Source organism: Gasterosteus aculeatus, chromosome 13 (assembly GCF_964276395.1).
Source record: "Gasterosteus aculeatus chromosome 13, fGasAcu3.hap1.1, whole genome shotgun sequence".
In the NCBI taxonomy this organism is placed as follows: domain Eukaryota; kingdom Metazoa; phylum Chordata; class Actinopteri; order Perciformes; family Gasterosteidae; genus Gasterosteus; species Gasterosteus aculeatus.
In genome coordinates this window covers 1,094,247-1,109,431 of record NC_135701.1, presented here as the reverse complement: position 1 = coordinate 1,109,431, position 15,185 = coordinate 1,094,247, and the positions used below count along the sequence as shown (strand labels likewise).

General features: G+C 42.9%; 1 protein-coding gene and 9 non-coding genes across 13 annotated transcripts; 9 read left to right on the top strand and 1 right to left on the bottom strand.

The window, feature by feature from the left end:
- Positions 1-2,047: 2,047 nt before the first annotated feature.
- sub1b (SUB1 regulator of transcription b) lies at positions 2,048-5,735 on the bottom strand. 4 transcript variants are annotated; one of them, XM_078087437.1, is made up of 7 exons: positions 5,713-5,735; positions 5,516-5,569; positions 5,122-5,421; positions 3,615-3,687; positions 3,386-3,505; positions 3,046-3,154; positions 2,048-2,553 (listed from the first exon to the last, which is right to left on the bottom strand). In XM_078087437.1, the coding sequence occupies exons 4-7, from the start codon at positions 3,681-3,683 to the stop codon at positions 2,474-2,476; spliced, it is 378 nt and encodes a 125-aa protein (XP_077943563.1). In that variant the 5' UTR covers positions 3,684-3,687; positions 5,122-5,421; positions 5,516-5,569; positions 5,713-5,735; the 3' UTR covers positions 2,048-2,473. The 4 variants fall into 4 exon arrangements, with proteins under 4 accessions (XP_077943563.1, XP_040052209.1, XP_040052210.1 ...); XM_040196275.2 differs by lacking the exon at positions 5,713-5,735 and having other exon boundaries at positions 5,122-5,587; XM_040196276.2 differs by lacking the exon at positions 5,713-5,735 and having other exon boundaries at positions 3,615-3,684; positions 5,122-5,587.
- Positions 5,736-6,917: 1,182 nt separating this feature from the next.
- Positions 6,918-6,999, top strand: trnas-gcu (transfer RNA serine (anticodon GCU)). Its single transcript has one exon. It is a non-coding gene; the product is annotated as a tRNA-Ser (tRNA).
- A 791-nt stretch (positions 7,000-7,790) lies between these two features.
- On the top strand, positions 7,791-7,872 carry trnas-gcu (transfer RNA serine (anticodon GCU)). The gene has a single exon. It is a non-coding gene; the product is annotated as a tRNA-Ser (tRNA).
- Positions 7,873-9,065: 1,193 nt separating this feature from the next.
- trnas-gcu (transfer RNA serine (anticodon GCU)) lies at positions 9,066-9,147 on the top strand. The gene has a single exon. It is a non-coding gene; the product is annotated as a tRNA-Ser (tRNA).
- A 1,193-nt stretch (positions 9,148-10,340) lies between these two features.
- On the top strand, positions 10,341-10,422 carry trnas-gcu (transfer RNA serine (anticodon GCU)). The gene has a single exon. It is a non-coding gene; the product is annotated as a tRNA-Ser (tRNA).
- A 784-nt stretch (positions 10,423-11,206) lies between these two features.
- Positions 11,207-11,290, top strand: trnas-gcu (transfer RNA serine (anticodon GCU)). Its single transcript has one exon. It is a non-coding gene; the product is annotated as a tRNA-Ser (tRNA).
- A 1,276-nt stretch (positions 11,291-12,566) lies between these two features.
- On the top strand, positions 12,567-12,648 carry trnas-gcu (transfer RNA serine (anticodon GCU)). The gene has a single exon. It is a non-coding gene; the product is annotated as a tRNA-Ser (tRNA).
- Positions 12,649-13,051: 403 nt separating this feature from the next.
- trnas-gcu (transfer RNA serine (anticodon GCU)) lies at positions 13,052-13,133 on the top strand. Its single transcript has one exon. It is a non-coding gene; the product is annotated as a tRNA-Ser (tRNA).
- An 806-nt stretch (positions 13,134-13,939) lies between these two features.
- trnas-gcu (transfer RNA serine (anticodon GCU)) lies at positions 13,940-14,021 on the top strand. Its single transcript has one exon. It is a non-coding gene; the product is annotated as a tRNA-Ser (tRNA).
- Positions 14,022-14,827: 806 nt separating this feature from the next.
- On the top strand, positions 14,828-14,909 carry trnas-gcu (transfer RNA serine (anticodon GCU)). The gene has a single exon. It is a non-coding gene; the product is annotated as a tRNA-Ser (tRNA).
- Positions 14,910-15,185: the final 276 nt, after the last annotated feature.

Below are 15,185 nucleotides of genomic sequence, written 5' to 3'. Positions count from 1 at the left end.
AGAACTAACGATCATGATGTAAAAACGCGAGTAACCGTTCATTTAATGCTGCAGCCTCGTTAATAAAGTTTTACTTTGAACCTTGTCGTTTGTGTCGTCTGCAGGACTCACACTGTAAGAGTGACGTCACCAAAGTGACCCTTTAAGGTTTCCTTTGAGTGGACACAATGGGATGCACTGGACTGAGATATTGTGGAAACGTGATGCCACTGACCCCACATGCGAGAACCTTTTAATCGGGTCCCCACCGCCTTTATTGTGTTTGTGGACGGCCCTTGAGAGCGAGTCGGCTCCTGTTGTACACGCGGTCACTTCAGAAGGCGCACATGATTGACTATGCAGAGGAAAATATAGTTAATTCTACTCCAACAACAATATTATGTAATGAAGGAATACGATTAATTAGGTCTTGGCCTCTCCCCATCCACATAGTGTGGAACGGGTGGGCTGGTGAATAGACGAACGATTAGCTGGCTCATGCTGCCCTCTGTTGACTAAACATATGTGAAAGAACTAATCACAATTCATCTTTAAGGCATTTTTGAACACACGTTAACCCAGATAGTCGGGTGTGGTGCTGCCCTGGTGTCTGCAGGGTTAGCTGGATACGCCTTGTGTTGTAGAAATAACCAACAACCATAAAACCATTAGAAACAAGGACACGCGTGAGTCGTATAATGAAAGGTCCCACAGAACTCTTCTCCAGCTGAACTGCGTGCATCGACTTGGCCTTGGCAGCTCCCACTGACTCAACATCTCTGTACCGTTATGTCGTTTCCCTCTGACGTCTGCATTCATTTACTGTCTTTAAGCATATGAAAACTCTGACTAGGACTCTCGGTACCGATTCTGTTCGGTCCTTCTGCGCGGAGGGCGATTCAAATATACAAAGACACATTTCTCTTTGTATGTATTTCATTAGTCAACCTTCCACCATAAAGACTGCGCTTTGACTTCGTCCTTCCCAGAGCTCACGTGCATGCCGATGGGTGAAGAACAACACAGACCCAAGTGACGTCTGAAGAACAACCTGGGCATTATTTCAGAACCATCGCCAAAGTCAGAGCTCTCATGCCAAGAGAGAGCAAAGAGAGAATCGTGCAGGCATGCGTGAGTCAACAGGCCGATGAAATGTTTGAGGAGCGTGTTTCTCAAGCTCCGGCTTTGTCAGGTGCCGTTGCTTGCTGGAAGCACGACCACGCAGTAGAAAAGCGCCTGGGAAATGTCAACAAGGACTCCGTACTCTGTCCGTACACTGGACAGGACGCCAGTAAACAGTCATTCTGCTCAAACAGTTACCGGCAGCCCCTTTTCTTCTCAGCAGGCATCAAGAAGATGTGAACTTTACAGAGAGCCGCGATGCTTCAGGGGGATACTTGCTGCAGAAAAGGCTTCTGACAATGCCACGGCGGTTGGGTCTGGGAGAAAAAGGCCTACGCTTACGAGCATGTGCTCAGAGGTACAACAACGCAAGTCCTGGCTTGGTTCACGGGAATATCCCCTTCTAGCTAGAAGCTGGTGGACAGTAGCTTCTGTAATAAGCTTATTATTACAGCGTTTATGCTGGAAGGTCTATAGTACTTCTTCTAATTTGAAAAAGTTCAGCGTAACGTTGATGAAACTGGTCGGACTAAATAACTTCCAGAGTCAGAAATACAACTTTAACTTTCTATGAATGAACTGACTCCTCAGATGCTCTTCATCGGGTTTATTGCCACCTGCATAGATAACTCGCATGTCATTGCAGACACCACGTGGACTCCTCTCGACCAGACATCACAGCAGCAGACGTGGGAGGACCTCAAACTACGATGCTACTGTGAGAAAAGCAGAAAGCTTGTCTCAGTTGGCAAAGAAGCTCTGCAGGAAGTCACAGAAGTACAGAACAATCCCTCAGCAGCATTGAGAAGGATGCAGCGCCTTTGTCTCCAGCACTCTGCTGCCACCTGGGGGACGCTGTAGGACGCTGTAGGACGCTGGAGGACCGAGGGAGCGGTTTTACAGGTAACTCCAGACCAAGACAAAGCTCAACAATCACAATTGCAGATTTGTGTAATAAGTTTATTTTTAAAAGCTAATCGCGTGGTTCTCCGTGAATCTGATGGCTCGTAGGTACATTAGAGCAGACACGGCTTTCAAAGGTGAGGAGTATTACAAAGGTCAAGGATCAAACACAAAATGTACACAATACATTTGTGAACACAAATTCAGACACATAGACAACAATATTAAGTTAGAGCCTTTTTTTTAATTGTTCAATACTAAAACACCACTGTACTCTACCCACCAACTGAAACGTTCCCCCACCCACAACTTTACTTCACCTGGGTTTTACACACCACCAGAAAATGAGGACAAGACTAGATCTATAAAACAACTAAACCAGTCCATTAGGAAATAATACAAGAAGTTTAAAAAAAAACGATAAGCAATCTAACAGAATTACTTCAACAGGTCACATTGAAGGGAACGCTTATATTCTCTTCATGGCGTCATCGATGTCTGACATCTGGTCCTTCAGCTGGTTCCATTGTTCAGGATTCAGGGAGATTCCTAGAAGAAATGTCAGCAGAGGTCAAACGGTGTCCTTCTACACAAGTAACGGACGTCCATAAGCCGCTACAAAGCCTCAGAGTTCAATGATTTGTCCGCTGCCATTTTTGCTTTTTCTGCGACCAAAGAACGGGAGTGACCATATTTGGACGGCGGAGGAGTGATTTGGAGACGGCGGTCAGTCGTTCACATGGTAGCTGTGCTGTAACGCACACTGCTTGATGGTCTGTGAACACAATGCGGTTTTAAACAAGACCTGACGCTTGTCAAAGAGACAACAAATCAAGTGACAAGCGGGGCCTTCCTTCTAGGCCGGTCCTATCAAGGGTACATTGAATGCAGTACCCTTTTTTTGTGCCGGTATTGGAAGCAGAAAACTAAAATCCTCAGAAGTCCATCGTTGCAGCTCCTAGCGTAGCTCTTCAGATAACGGTCGCATGTTGAGAACTGAAAAGTTATTACAGAAACATTTGTTGCATTAGAGTTAATCACCTTTTTTGCCTGGTTTCATCTCTCCATCTTGGTTCATCCAGTACTCCCGGATGTCAATCAGGACTTTACCTTTGAAGTCCCTCACGCTGACGTATCTCATCTTCCCAATCTGTAAGAAACAAAACAACTGTTGACTGGACTTTTCTAGGTAAAGAGTTTTTTCCAAAAGTATAAAACAATACTCGTCCACATGTAAGGTAGAACATTGAATATCTTTTCAGCTGTAAAACACCTGAGCGCACATTGCAAACGGTGTTAATAAAGGTTATTTCATCTTTCAAATCGGTTTCAAGAATTCACCTTAATAAACCAGCTTATTTAGTGCACCTGTCGCACTCACCTGGAACATGTTGTCGTCTGCATTACTGTTGCCCTTGGCTGAGCCACCCGGCTTGGAGCTCTCTCCACTCTTTGGTTTCTTGGCTGGTTTCTCGGGCACACTTGCCTTCTTTCGCTTTGCCTGTGGAAAACATGTTTTAAAACCGTATCCCACATTTTGTGTTTACCATGCACTGTAAATGTAGGCGGAACATGTAGGATGTTTGACATATTCCAATGTCAGCACAAACCTTGGTCTCTACTTCACTGTCAGAGTCACTTCCAGACGTGGAAGACAGAACTTCTTTTGATTTTGGCATTCTGCTGAGAAAGGGATCACATATCAGACCAGTGTTTCCATACAGACATAACGCCTGGTCATCTGGCCGACAACCAAAAGGAAAAAAACAGCTTACTAAGCTCTGACTTCGCAATCGTGGTTCCTAAACGTAACATAGTTGATACATTGATGAATAAGGAATTAACTTTTCATTTAAAAAAGAATAACTCAAGCTGAAAAAGATATGCATGTTATCGTGAAGCTGGCGGAATATTCTTTCTCCCGCGTTATTGAAGAAGTGTATTACGCCGTTAACTTAGTTCAGAACCTGTGAGGGTTCCGCTGAGTGAAGTGCGCAGGTTATCGGCCCATGGGGACGTGATCATGTGTAGATGCGTTTTAAAGATTTGCGCTGCATTTTACTGATATTTCTCTAAATACGACATCAGGCTTTCAATAACACCGCATCAGACGCTGGCGTCTGTGAAACAGTTAGAACCCGTTTCTGTTAACGTTACCTGAACAGACATTATCCAGCAAACTCGATGCTATCCGAATAGCTTAGCCACGGGAGCTAACGTTACATGAATGGACATTATCCAGCGAGCCCGATGCTATCCGAATAGCTTAGCCACGGGAGCTAACGTTACCTGAACAGACATTATCCAGCAAACTCGATGCTATCCGAATAGCTTAGCCACGGGAGCTAACGTTACATGAATGGACATTATCCAGCGAGCCCGATGCTATCCGAATAGCTTAGCCACGGGAGCTAACGTTACCTGAACAGACATTATCCAGCAAACTCGATGCTATCCGAATAGCTTAGCCACGGGAGCTAACGTTACATGAATGGACATTATCCAGCAAGCCCGATGCTATCCGAATAGCTTAGCCATAGGAGCTAACGTTACATGAATGGACATTATCCAGCAAGCCCGATGCTATCCGAATAGCTTAGCCACGGGAGCTAACGTTACATGAATGGACATTATCCAGCAAGCCCGATGCTATCCGAATAGCTTAGCCACGGGAGCTAACGTTACATGAATGGACATTATCCAGCAAGCCCGATGCTATCCGAATAGCTTAGCCATAGGAGCTAACGTTACATGAATGGACATTATCCAGCAAGCCCGATGCTATCCGAATAGCTTAGCCATAGGAGCTAACGTTACATGAATGGACATTATCCAGCAAGCCCGATGCTATCCGAATAGCTTAGCCATAGGAGCTAACGTTACATGAATGGACATTATCCAGCAAGCTCGATGCTATCCGGATAGCTTAGCCACGGGAGCTAACGTTAGCAGAACACCGTTGTCTATGCGGTCTCACCGTGAAGCTATATGATATTACTTTTGGTTAAATGGCGCCATTACTAGCTAACATGCCGTTAGATACGGTCCAACTAATGAAACAGACATTCTCGCAACGACACGGTTTCAGGATGTTCTTTAGAAAATGTTAACGCTTACATGATGTGATGGAGTTGTGCAGATCTCAAGACAGGAAACGGAAAACCAAATGACTTCCCGTCGCAAGGTCTGTTTGAGTGAAAAGCAATTGTCTCAAGCAGTTTACATTACAGGGGCGTGTGCGTCATGGTTCATGTGAATGATGATGGGGTCCAACAAGCACTTCCCTGGAAACACTCACCCAAACCAGTGTCTTGGACCCCACGGCAACACTGACTGAATACATTTAGTAGAACATTTTATTAGCTTCTCATGTAGTATACTGGTCCCTTGAAGAGTGTCGATTATAACTGAATGAAGCTGTGTTGAAATGTGTCAAAAACCTTTATCATAGTGAACAAGAGACAGAAAGCATAGTATGCAATGATAACTTTTTCTTGTTATGCTTTCTCACCTCGCCGTTTCCATTGATCGTAGTTTCGTCTGGATTTCAAGATGTGGTGCATCCCTGAGAACAAAAACATTGGATCTGAAATAAGTTGTTTCAGAAATAAAGCTTCTGGGGATAATGTGGTCCCGTGCTACACACAGTCCCTCAGGGGAAGACTGCAGATTTCAGACCTGATATTTCATGCTGTGTTGTACACTCACCTACAGGATTATTACTAAACAACACATTGAGCCATGCCAGGTATGCAGTTAAGGTGAGGAGGAACATTGCCCATTATGAAAAGAGTTGAAGTCTCAGATATGTTAAAGAGAATCATCATGACAAAAGATGTATGATGAAGAAGTATGATACACAAATTTGTCAAGGAGGGGGTGTTTTACAGTGACTTTATTGAAGGTAGCACCGTTATTAAGATGAAAGGAGATGGTAAACTTCTGTTGGACTTTGGATGAAAGGAATGCAATGTTCATTTCAACTATACACATAACATCTTTTACATTATTTATGAATAACTGAAAAATTAAATTAAATTTTTGATGAAAAAAAGGCGATGGACTGCTGATCCATTGTGCTCTGCACGCATGGGTTCGAATCCCATTCTCGTCGCATTTACCTGATGCTCTCTTACATGTCAGTGTTTGCAGAAATGTCGTCAAGAAAACCTCATTGATGCATTCAACGAGTCATTTTGCAACGACACGCAGGTGCATCCTGCTGATTTCGATTGTGCAGCAGTTGTTTATCAATCTAGTCATTTTCCACTATTCGCAGGCACAAAATTAATTAAGTTTTAGTGGAGAATGCGGGCGTTGATCCCACTACTTCTCGCATGCTAAGCGAGCGCTCTACCATTTGAGCTAATTCCCCAACACATAATGCAAACTTGTGTACTTGACCTAAGTGCCCCCTGCATTTAACGCCTTTACAAACTTCCCAGGAACATGAAAAACATGCTACAATATTGACAATTATCTAATCATCCTATGAAAACAAAAGAAATAGGACGAGGTGGCCGAGTGGTTAAGATGATGGACTGCTAATCCATTGTGCTCAGATCATCAAGAAAAAACACATTAATGCCATTCAACAAGTCCTTTTGCAATGACACGTTGGTGCATCCTGCTGATTCAAAGTGAGCAATGTTTGTTTAGAAATCTGGTCGTTTTCCATTAATCACAGGCACATAATTAATTAAGCTTTAGTGGAGAATGCGGGCATTGATCCCGCTACTTCTCGCATGCTAAGCTCTACCATTTGAGCTAATCCCCCAACTCGAAATGAAAATTTGTGCACTTGGCCTAAGTGCCCCCCTGTATTTAACGCCTTTACAAACTTCCCAGGAACATGAAAAACATGCTACAATATTGACAATTATCTAATCATCCTATGAAAACAAAGGCAGTCGGACGAGGTGGCCGAGTGGTTAAGGCGATGGACTGCTAATCCATTGTGCTCTGCACGCATGGGTTCGAATCCCATTCTCGTCGCATTTACCTGATGCTCGCTTACCATGTCAGTGTTTGGAGAAAGGCTCAGATCTTCAAGAAAACCTCATTGATGCATGCAACGACACACAAGTGCATCCTGCTGATTTCGATTGTGCAGCAGTTGTTTATCAATCTGGTCATTTTCGACTATTCGCAGGCACAAAATTAATTGTGTTTTAGTGGAGAATGCGGGCGTTGATCCCGCTACTTCTCGCATGCTAAGCGAGCGCTCTACCATTTGAGCTAATTCCCCAACACATAATGCAAACTTGTGTACTTGACCTAAGTGCCCCCCTTCATTTAACGCCTTTACAAACTTCCCAGGAACATGAAAAACATGCTACAATATTGACAATTATCTAATCATCCTATGAAAACAAAAGAAATAGGACGAGGTGGCCGAGTGGTTAAGATGATGGACTGCTAATCCATTGTGCTCAGATCATCAAGAAAAAACACATTAATGCCATTCAACAAGTCCTTTTGCAATGACACGTTGGTGCATCCTGCTGATTCAAAGTGAGCAATGTTTGTTTACAAATCTGGTCGTTTTCCATTAATCACAGGCACATAATTAATTAAGCTTTAGTGGAGAATGCGGGCATTGATCCCGCTACTTCTCACATGCTAAGCTCTACCATTTGAGCTAATCCCCCAACTCAAAATGAAAATTTGTGCACTTGGCCTAAGTGCCCCCTGTATTTAACGCCTTTACAAACTTCCCAGGAACATGAAAAACATGCTACAATATTGACAATTATCTAATCATCCTATGAAAACAAAGGCAGTAGGACGAGGTGGCCGAGTGGTTAAGGCGATGGACTGCTAATCCATTGTGCTCTGCACGCATGGGTTCGAATCCCATTCTCGTCGCATTTACCTGATGCTCGCTTACCATGTAAGTGTTTGGAGAAAGGCTCAGATCGTCAAGAAAACCTCATTGATGCATGCAACGACACACAGGTGCATCCTGCTGATTTCGATTGTGCAGCAGTTGTTTATCAATCTGGTCATTTTCGACTATTCGCATAAACAAAATTAATTAAGTTTTAGTGGAGAATGCGGGCGTTGATCCCGCTACTTCTCGCATGCTAAGCGAGCGCTCTACCATTTGAGCTAATTCCCCAACACATAATGCAAACTTGTGTACTTGACCTAAGTGCCCCCCTGCATTTAACGCCTTTACAAACTTCCCAGGAACATGAAAAACATGCTGCAATATTGACAATTATCTAATCATCCTATGAAAACAAAAGAAATAGGACGAGGTGGCCGAGTGGTTAAGATGATGGACTGCTAATCCATTGTGCTCAGATCATCAAGAAAAAACACATTAATGCCATTCAACAAGTCCTTTTGCAATGACACGTTGGTGCATCCTGCTGATTCAAAGTGAGCAATGTTTGTTTACAAATCTGGTCGTTTTCCATTAATCACAGGCACATAATTAATTAAGCTTTAGTGGAGAATGCGGCCATTGATCCCGCTACTTCTCGCATGCTAAGCTCTACCATTTGAGCTAATCCCCCAACTCGAAATGAAAATTTGTGCACTTGGCCTAAGTGCCCCCCTGTATTTAACGCCTTTACAAACTTCCCATGAACATGAAAAACATGCTACAATATTGACAATTATCTAATCATCCTATGAAAACAAAGGCAGTAGGACGAGGTGGCCGAGTGGTTAAGGCGATGGACTGCTAATCCATTGTGCTCAGATCATCAAGAAAAAACACATTAATGCCATTCAACAAGTCCTTTTGCAATGACACGTTGGTGCATCCTGCTGATTCAAAGTGAGCAATGTTTGTTTAGAAATCTGGTCGTTTTCCATTAATCACAGGCACATAATTAATTAAGCTTTAGTGGAGAATCAAGCATTGATCCCGCTACTTCTCACATGCTAATCTCTACCATTTGAGCTAATCCCCCAACTCAAAATGAAAATTTGTGCACTTGGCCTAAGTGCCCCCTGTATTTAACGCCTTTACAAACTTCCCAGGAACATGAAAAACATGCTACAATATTGACAATTATCTAATCATCCTATGAAAACAAAGGCAGTAGGACGAGGTGGCCGAGTGGTTAAGGCGATGGACTGCTAATCCATTGTGCTCTGCACGCATGGGTTCAAATCCCATTCTCGTCGCATTTACTTGATGCTCGCTTACCATGTAAGTGTTTGGAGAAAGGCTCAGATCGTCAAGAAAACCTCATTGATGCATGCAACGACACACATTTGCATCCTGCTGATTTCGATTGTGCAGCAGTTGTTTATCAATCTGGTCATTTTCGACTATTCGCATAAACAAAATTAATTAAGTTTTAGTGGAGAATGCGGGCGTTGATCCCGCTACTTCTCGCATGCTAAGCGAGCGCTCTACCATTTGAGCTAATTCCCCAACACATAATGCAAACTTGTGTACTTGACCTAAGTGCCCCCCTGCATTTAACGCCTTTACAAACTTCCCAGGAACATGAAAAACATGCTACAATATTGACAATTATCTAATCATCCTATGAAAACGAAGGCAGTAGGACGAGGTGGCCGAGTGGTTAAGGCGATGGACTGCTAATCCATTGTGCTCAGATCATCAAGAAAAAACACATTAATGCCATTCAACAAGTCCTTTTGCAATGACACATTGATGCATCCTGCTGATTCAAAGTGAGCAATGTTTGTTTACAAATCTGGTCGTTTTCCATTCATCACAGGCACATAATTAATTAAGCTTTAGTGGAGAATCAAGCATTGATCCCGCTAATTCTCACATGCTAAGCTCTACAATTTGAGCTAATCCCCCAACTCAAAATGAAAATTTGTGCACTTGGCCTAAGTGCCCCCTGTATTTAACGCCTTTACAAACTTCCCAGGAACATGAAAAACATGCTACAATATTGACAATTATCTAATCATCCTATGAAAACAAAAGAAATAGGACGAGGTGGCCGAGTGGTTAAGATAATGGACTGCTAATCCATTGTGCTCAGATCATCAAGAAAAAACACATTAATGCCATTCAACAAGTCCTTTTGCAATGACAAGTTGGTGCATCCTGCTGATTCAAAGTGAGCAATGTTTGTTTACAAATCTGGTCGTTTTCCATTAATCACAGGCACATAATTAATTAAGCTTTAGTGGAGAATGCGGGCATTGATCCCGCTACTTCTCGCATGCTAAACTGTACCATTTGAGCTAATCCCTCAACTCGAAATGAAAATTTGTGCACTTGGCCTAAGTGCCCCCCTGTATTTAACGCCTTTACAAACTTCCCAGGAATATGAAAAACATGCTACAATATTGACAATTATCTAATCATCCTATGAAAACAAAGGCAGTAGGACGAGGTGGCCGAGTGGTTAAGGCGATGGACTGCTAATCCATTGTGCTCTGCACGCATGGGTTCGAATCCCATTCTCGTCGCATTTACCTGATGCTCGCTTACCATGTAAGTGTTTGGAGAAAGGCTCAGATCGTCAAGAAAACCTCATTGATGCATGCAACGACACACAGGTGCTGATTTCGATTGTCCAGCAGTTGTTTATCAATCTGGTCATTTTCGACTATTCGCATAAACAAAATTAATTAAGTTTTAGTGGAGAATGCGGGCGTTGATCCCGCTACTTCTCGCATGCTAAGCGAGCGCTCTACCATTTGAGCTAATTCCCCAACACATAATGCAAACTTGTGTACTTGACCTAAGTGCCCCCCTGCATTTAACGCCTTTACAAACTTCCCAGGAACATGAAAAACATGCTACAATATTGACAATTATCTAATCATCCTATGAAAACAAAAGAAATAGGACGAGGTGGCCGAGTGGTTAAGATAATGGACTGCTAATCCATTGTGCTCAGATCATCAAGAAAAAACACATTAATGCCATTCAACAAGTCCTTTTGCAATGACACGTTGATGCATCCTGCTGATTCAAAGTGAGCAATGTTTATTTACAAATCTGGTCGTTTTCCATTAATCACAGGCACATAATTAATTAAGCTTTAGTGGAGAATGCGGGCATTGATCCCGCTACTTCTCGCATGCTAAGCTCTACCATTTGAGCTAATCCCCCAACTCAAAATGAAAATTTGTGCACTTGGCCTAAGTGCCCCCTGTATTTAACGCCTTTACAAACTTCCCAGGAACATGAAAAACATGCTACAATATTGACAATTATCTAATCATCCTATGAAAACAAAGGCAGTAGGACGAGGTGGCCGAGTGGTTAAGGCGATGGACTGCTAATCCATTGTGCTCTGCACGCATGGGTTCGAATCCCATTCTCGTGGCATTTACCTGATGCTGGTTTACCATGTCAGTGTTTGGAGAAAGGCTCAGATCGTCAAGAAAACCTCATTGATGCATGCAACGACACGCAGGTGCATCCTGCTGATTTCGATTGTGCAGCAGTTGTTTATCAATCTGGTCATTTTCCACTATTCGCAGGCACAAAATTAATTAAGTTTTAGTGGAGAATGCGGGCGTTGATCCCGCTACTTCTCGCATGCTAAGCGAGCGCTCTACCATTTGAGCTAATTCCCCAACACATAATGCAAACTTGTGTACTTGACCTAAGTGCCCCCCTGCATTTAACGCCTTTACAAACTTCCCAGGAACATGAAAAACATGCTACAATATTGACAATTATCTAATCATCCTATGAAAACAAAAGAAATAGGACGAGGTGGCCGAGTGGTTAAGATGATGGACTGCTAAACCGTTGTGCTCTGCATGCATGGGTTCGAATTCCATTCTCGTCGAATTTACCTGATGCTCCCTTACCATGTCAGTGTTTGGAGAAAGGCTCAGATCGTCAAGAAAACCTCATTGATGCATTCAACGAGTCATTTTGCAACGACACGCAGGTGCATCCTGCTGATTTCGATTGTGCAGCAGTTGTTTATCAATCTGGTTATTTTCCACTATTCGCAGGCACAAAATTAATTAAGTTATAGTGGAGAATGCGGGCGTTGATCCCGCTACTTCTCGCATGCTAAGCGAGCGCTCTACCATTTGAGCTAATTCCCCAACACATAATGCAAACTTGTGTACTTGACCTAAGTGCGCCCCTGTATTTAACGCCTTTACAAACTTCCCAGGAACATGAAAAACATGCTACAATATTGACAATTATCTAATCATCCTATGAAAACAAAAGAAATAGGACGAGGTGGCCGAGTGGTTAAGATAATGGACTGCTAATCCATTGTGCTCAGATCATCAAGAAAAAACACATTAATGCCATTCAACAAGTCCTTTTGCAATGACACGTTGGTGCATCCTGCTGATTCAAAGTGAGCAATGTTTGTTTACAAATCTGATCGTTTTCCATTAATCACAGGCACATAATTAATTAAGCTTTAGTGGAGAATGCGGGCATTGATCCCGCTACTTCTCGCATGCTAAGCTCTACCATTTGAGCTAATGCCCCAACTCGAAATGAAAATTTGTGCACTTGGCCTAAGTGCCCCCCTGTATTTAACGCCTTTACAAACTTCCCAGGAACATGAAAAACATGCTACAATATTGACAATTATCTAATCATCCTATGAAAAGAAAGGCAGTCGGACGAGGTGGCCGAGTGGTTAAGGCGATGGACTGCTAATCCATTGTGCTCTGCACGCATGGGTTCGAATCCCATTCTCGTCGCATTTACCTGATGCTGGTTTACCATGTCAGTGTTTGGAGAAAGGCTCAGATCGTCAAGAAAACCTCATTGATGCATTCAACGAGTCATTTTGCAACGACACGCAGGTGCATCCTGCTGATTTCGATTGTGCAGCAGTTGTTTATGAATCTGGTCATTTTCCACTATTCGCAGGCACAAAATTAATTAAGTTTTAGTGGATATGCGGGCATTGATCCCGCTACTTCTCGCATGCTAAGCGAGCGCTCTACCATTTGAGCTAATTCCCCAACACATAATGCAGACTTGTGTACTTGACCTAAGTGCCCCCCTGCATTTAACGCCTTTACAAAATTCCCAGGAACATGAAAAACATGCTACAATATTGACATTCATTTAATCATCCCATGAAAACAAAAGAAATAGGACGAGGTGGCCGAGTGGTTAAGGCGATGGACTGCTAATCCATTGTGCTCTGCACGCATGGGTTCGAATCCCATTCTCGTCGCATTTACCTGATGCTGGTTTACCATGTCAGTGTTTGGAGAAAGGCTCAGATCGTCAAGAAAACCTCATTGATGCATTCAACGAGTCATTTTGCAACGACACGCAGGTGCATCCTGCTGATTTCGATTGTGCAGCAGTTGTTTATGAATCTGGTCATTTTCCACTATTCGCAGGCACAAAATTAATTAAGTTTTAGTGGATATGCGGGCATTGATCCCGCTACTTCTCGCATGCTAAGCGAGCGCTCTACCATTTGAGCTAATTCCCCAACACATAATGCAGACTTGTGTACTTGACCTAAGTGCCCCCCTGCATTTAACGCCTTTACAAAATTCCCAGGAACATGAAAAACATGCTACAATATTGACATTCATTTAATCATCCCATGAAAACAAAAGAAATAGGACGAGGTGGCCGAGTGGTTAAGATGATGGACTGCTAATCCATTGTGCTCAGATCATCAAGAAAAAACACATTAATGCCATTCAACAAGTCCTTTTGCAATGACAAGTTGGTGCATCCTGCTGATTCAAAGTGAGCAATGTTTGTTTACAAATCTGGTCGTTTTCCATTAATCACAGGCACATAATTAATTAAGCTTTGGTGGAGAATGCGGGCATTGATCCCGCTACTTCTCGCATGCTAAGCTCTACCATTTGAGCTAATCCCCCAACTCGAAATGAAAATTTGTGTACTTGGCCTAAGTGCCCCCCTGCATTTAACGCCTTTACAAACTTCCCAGGAATATGAAAAAGATGCTACAATATTGACATTCATTTAATCATCCCATGAAAACAAAAGAAATAGGACGAGGTGGCCGAGTGGTTAAGGCGATGGACTGCTAATCCATTGTGCTCTGCACGCATGGGTTCGAATCCCATTCTCGTCGCATTTACCTGATCCTCGCTTACCATGTCAGTGTTTGGAGAAAGGCTCAGATCGTCAAGAAAACCTCATTGATGCATTCAACGAGTCATTTTGCAACGACACGCAGGTGCATCCTGCTGATTTCGATTGTGCAGCAGTTGTTTATCAATCTGGTCATTTTCCACTATTCGCAGGCACAAAATTAATTAAGTTTTAGTGGAGAATGCGGGCGTTGATCCCGCTACTTCTCGCATGCTAAGCGAGCGCTCTACCATTTGAGCTAATTCCCCAACACATAATGCAAACTTGTGTACTTGACCTAAGTGCCCCCCTGCATTTAACGCCTTTACAAACTTCCCAGGAACATGAAAAACATGCTACAATATTGACAATTATCTAATCATCCTATGAAAACAAAAGAAATAGGACGAGGTGGCCGAGTGGTTAAGATGATGGACTGCTAATCCATTGTGCTCAGATCATCAAGAAAAAACACATTAATGCCATTCAACAAGTCCTTTTGCAATGACACGTTGGTGCATCCTGCTGATTCAAAGTGAGCAATGTTTGTTTAGAAATCTGGTCGTTTTCCATTAATCACAGGCACATAATTAATTAAGCTTTAGTGGAGAATGCGGGCATTGATCCCGCTACTTGTCGCATGCTAAGCTCTACCATTTGAGCTAATCCCCCAACTCGAAATGAAAATTTGTGCACTTGGCCTAAGTGCCCCCTGTATTTAACGCCTTTACAAACTTCCCAGGAATATGAAAAAGATGCTACAATATTGACATTCATTTAATCATCCCATGAAAACAAAAGAAATAGGACGAGGTGGCCGAGTGGTTAAGGCGATGGACTGCTAATCCATTGTGCTCTGCACGCATGGGTTCGAATCCCATTCTCGTCGCATTTACCTGATCCTCGCTTACCATGTCAGTGTTTGGAGAAAGGCTCAGATCGTCAAGAAAACCTCATTGATGCATTCAACGAGTCATTTTGCAACGACACGCAGGTGCATCCTGCTGATTTCGATTGTGCAGCAGTTGTTTATCAATCTGGTCATTTTCCACTATTCGCAGGCACAAAATTAATTAAGTTTTAGTGGAGAATGCGGGCGTTGATCCCGCTACTTCTCGCATGCTAAGCGAGCGCTCTACCATTTGAGCTAATTCCCCAACACATA

Coding starts and splice junctions, on each gene's coding strand:
- sub1b (XM_078087437.1), bottom strand. CDS start 3,683: ATGCCAAAATCAAAAGAAGTTCTGTCTTCCACGTCTGGAAGTGACTCT. Junction 3,506..3,614: donor ACAGTGAAGTAGAGACCAAG/GTTTGTGCTGAC, acceptor TGTTTTCCACAG/GCAAAGCGAAAGAAGGCAAG. Junction 2,554..3,045: donor GATGAAACCAGGCAAAAAAG/GTGATTAACTCT, acceptor CATTTCTTCTAG/GAATCTCCCTGAATCCTGAA.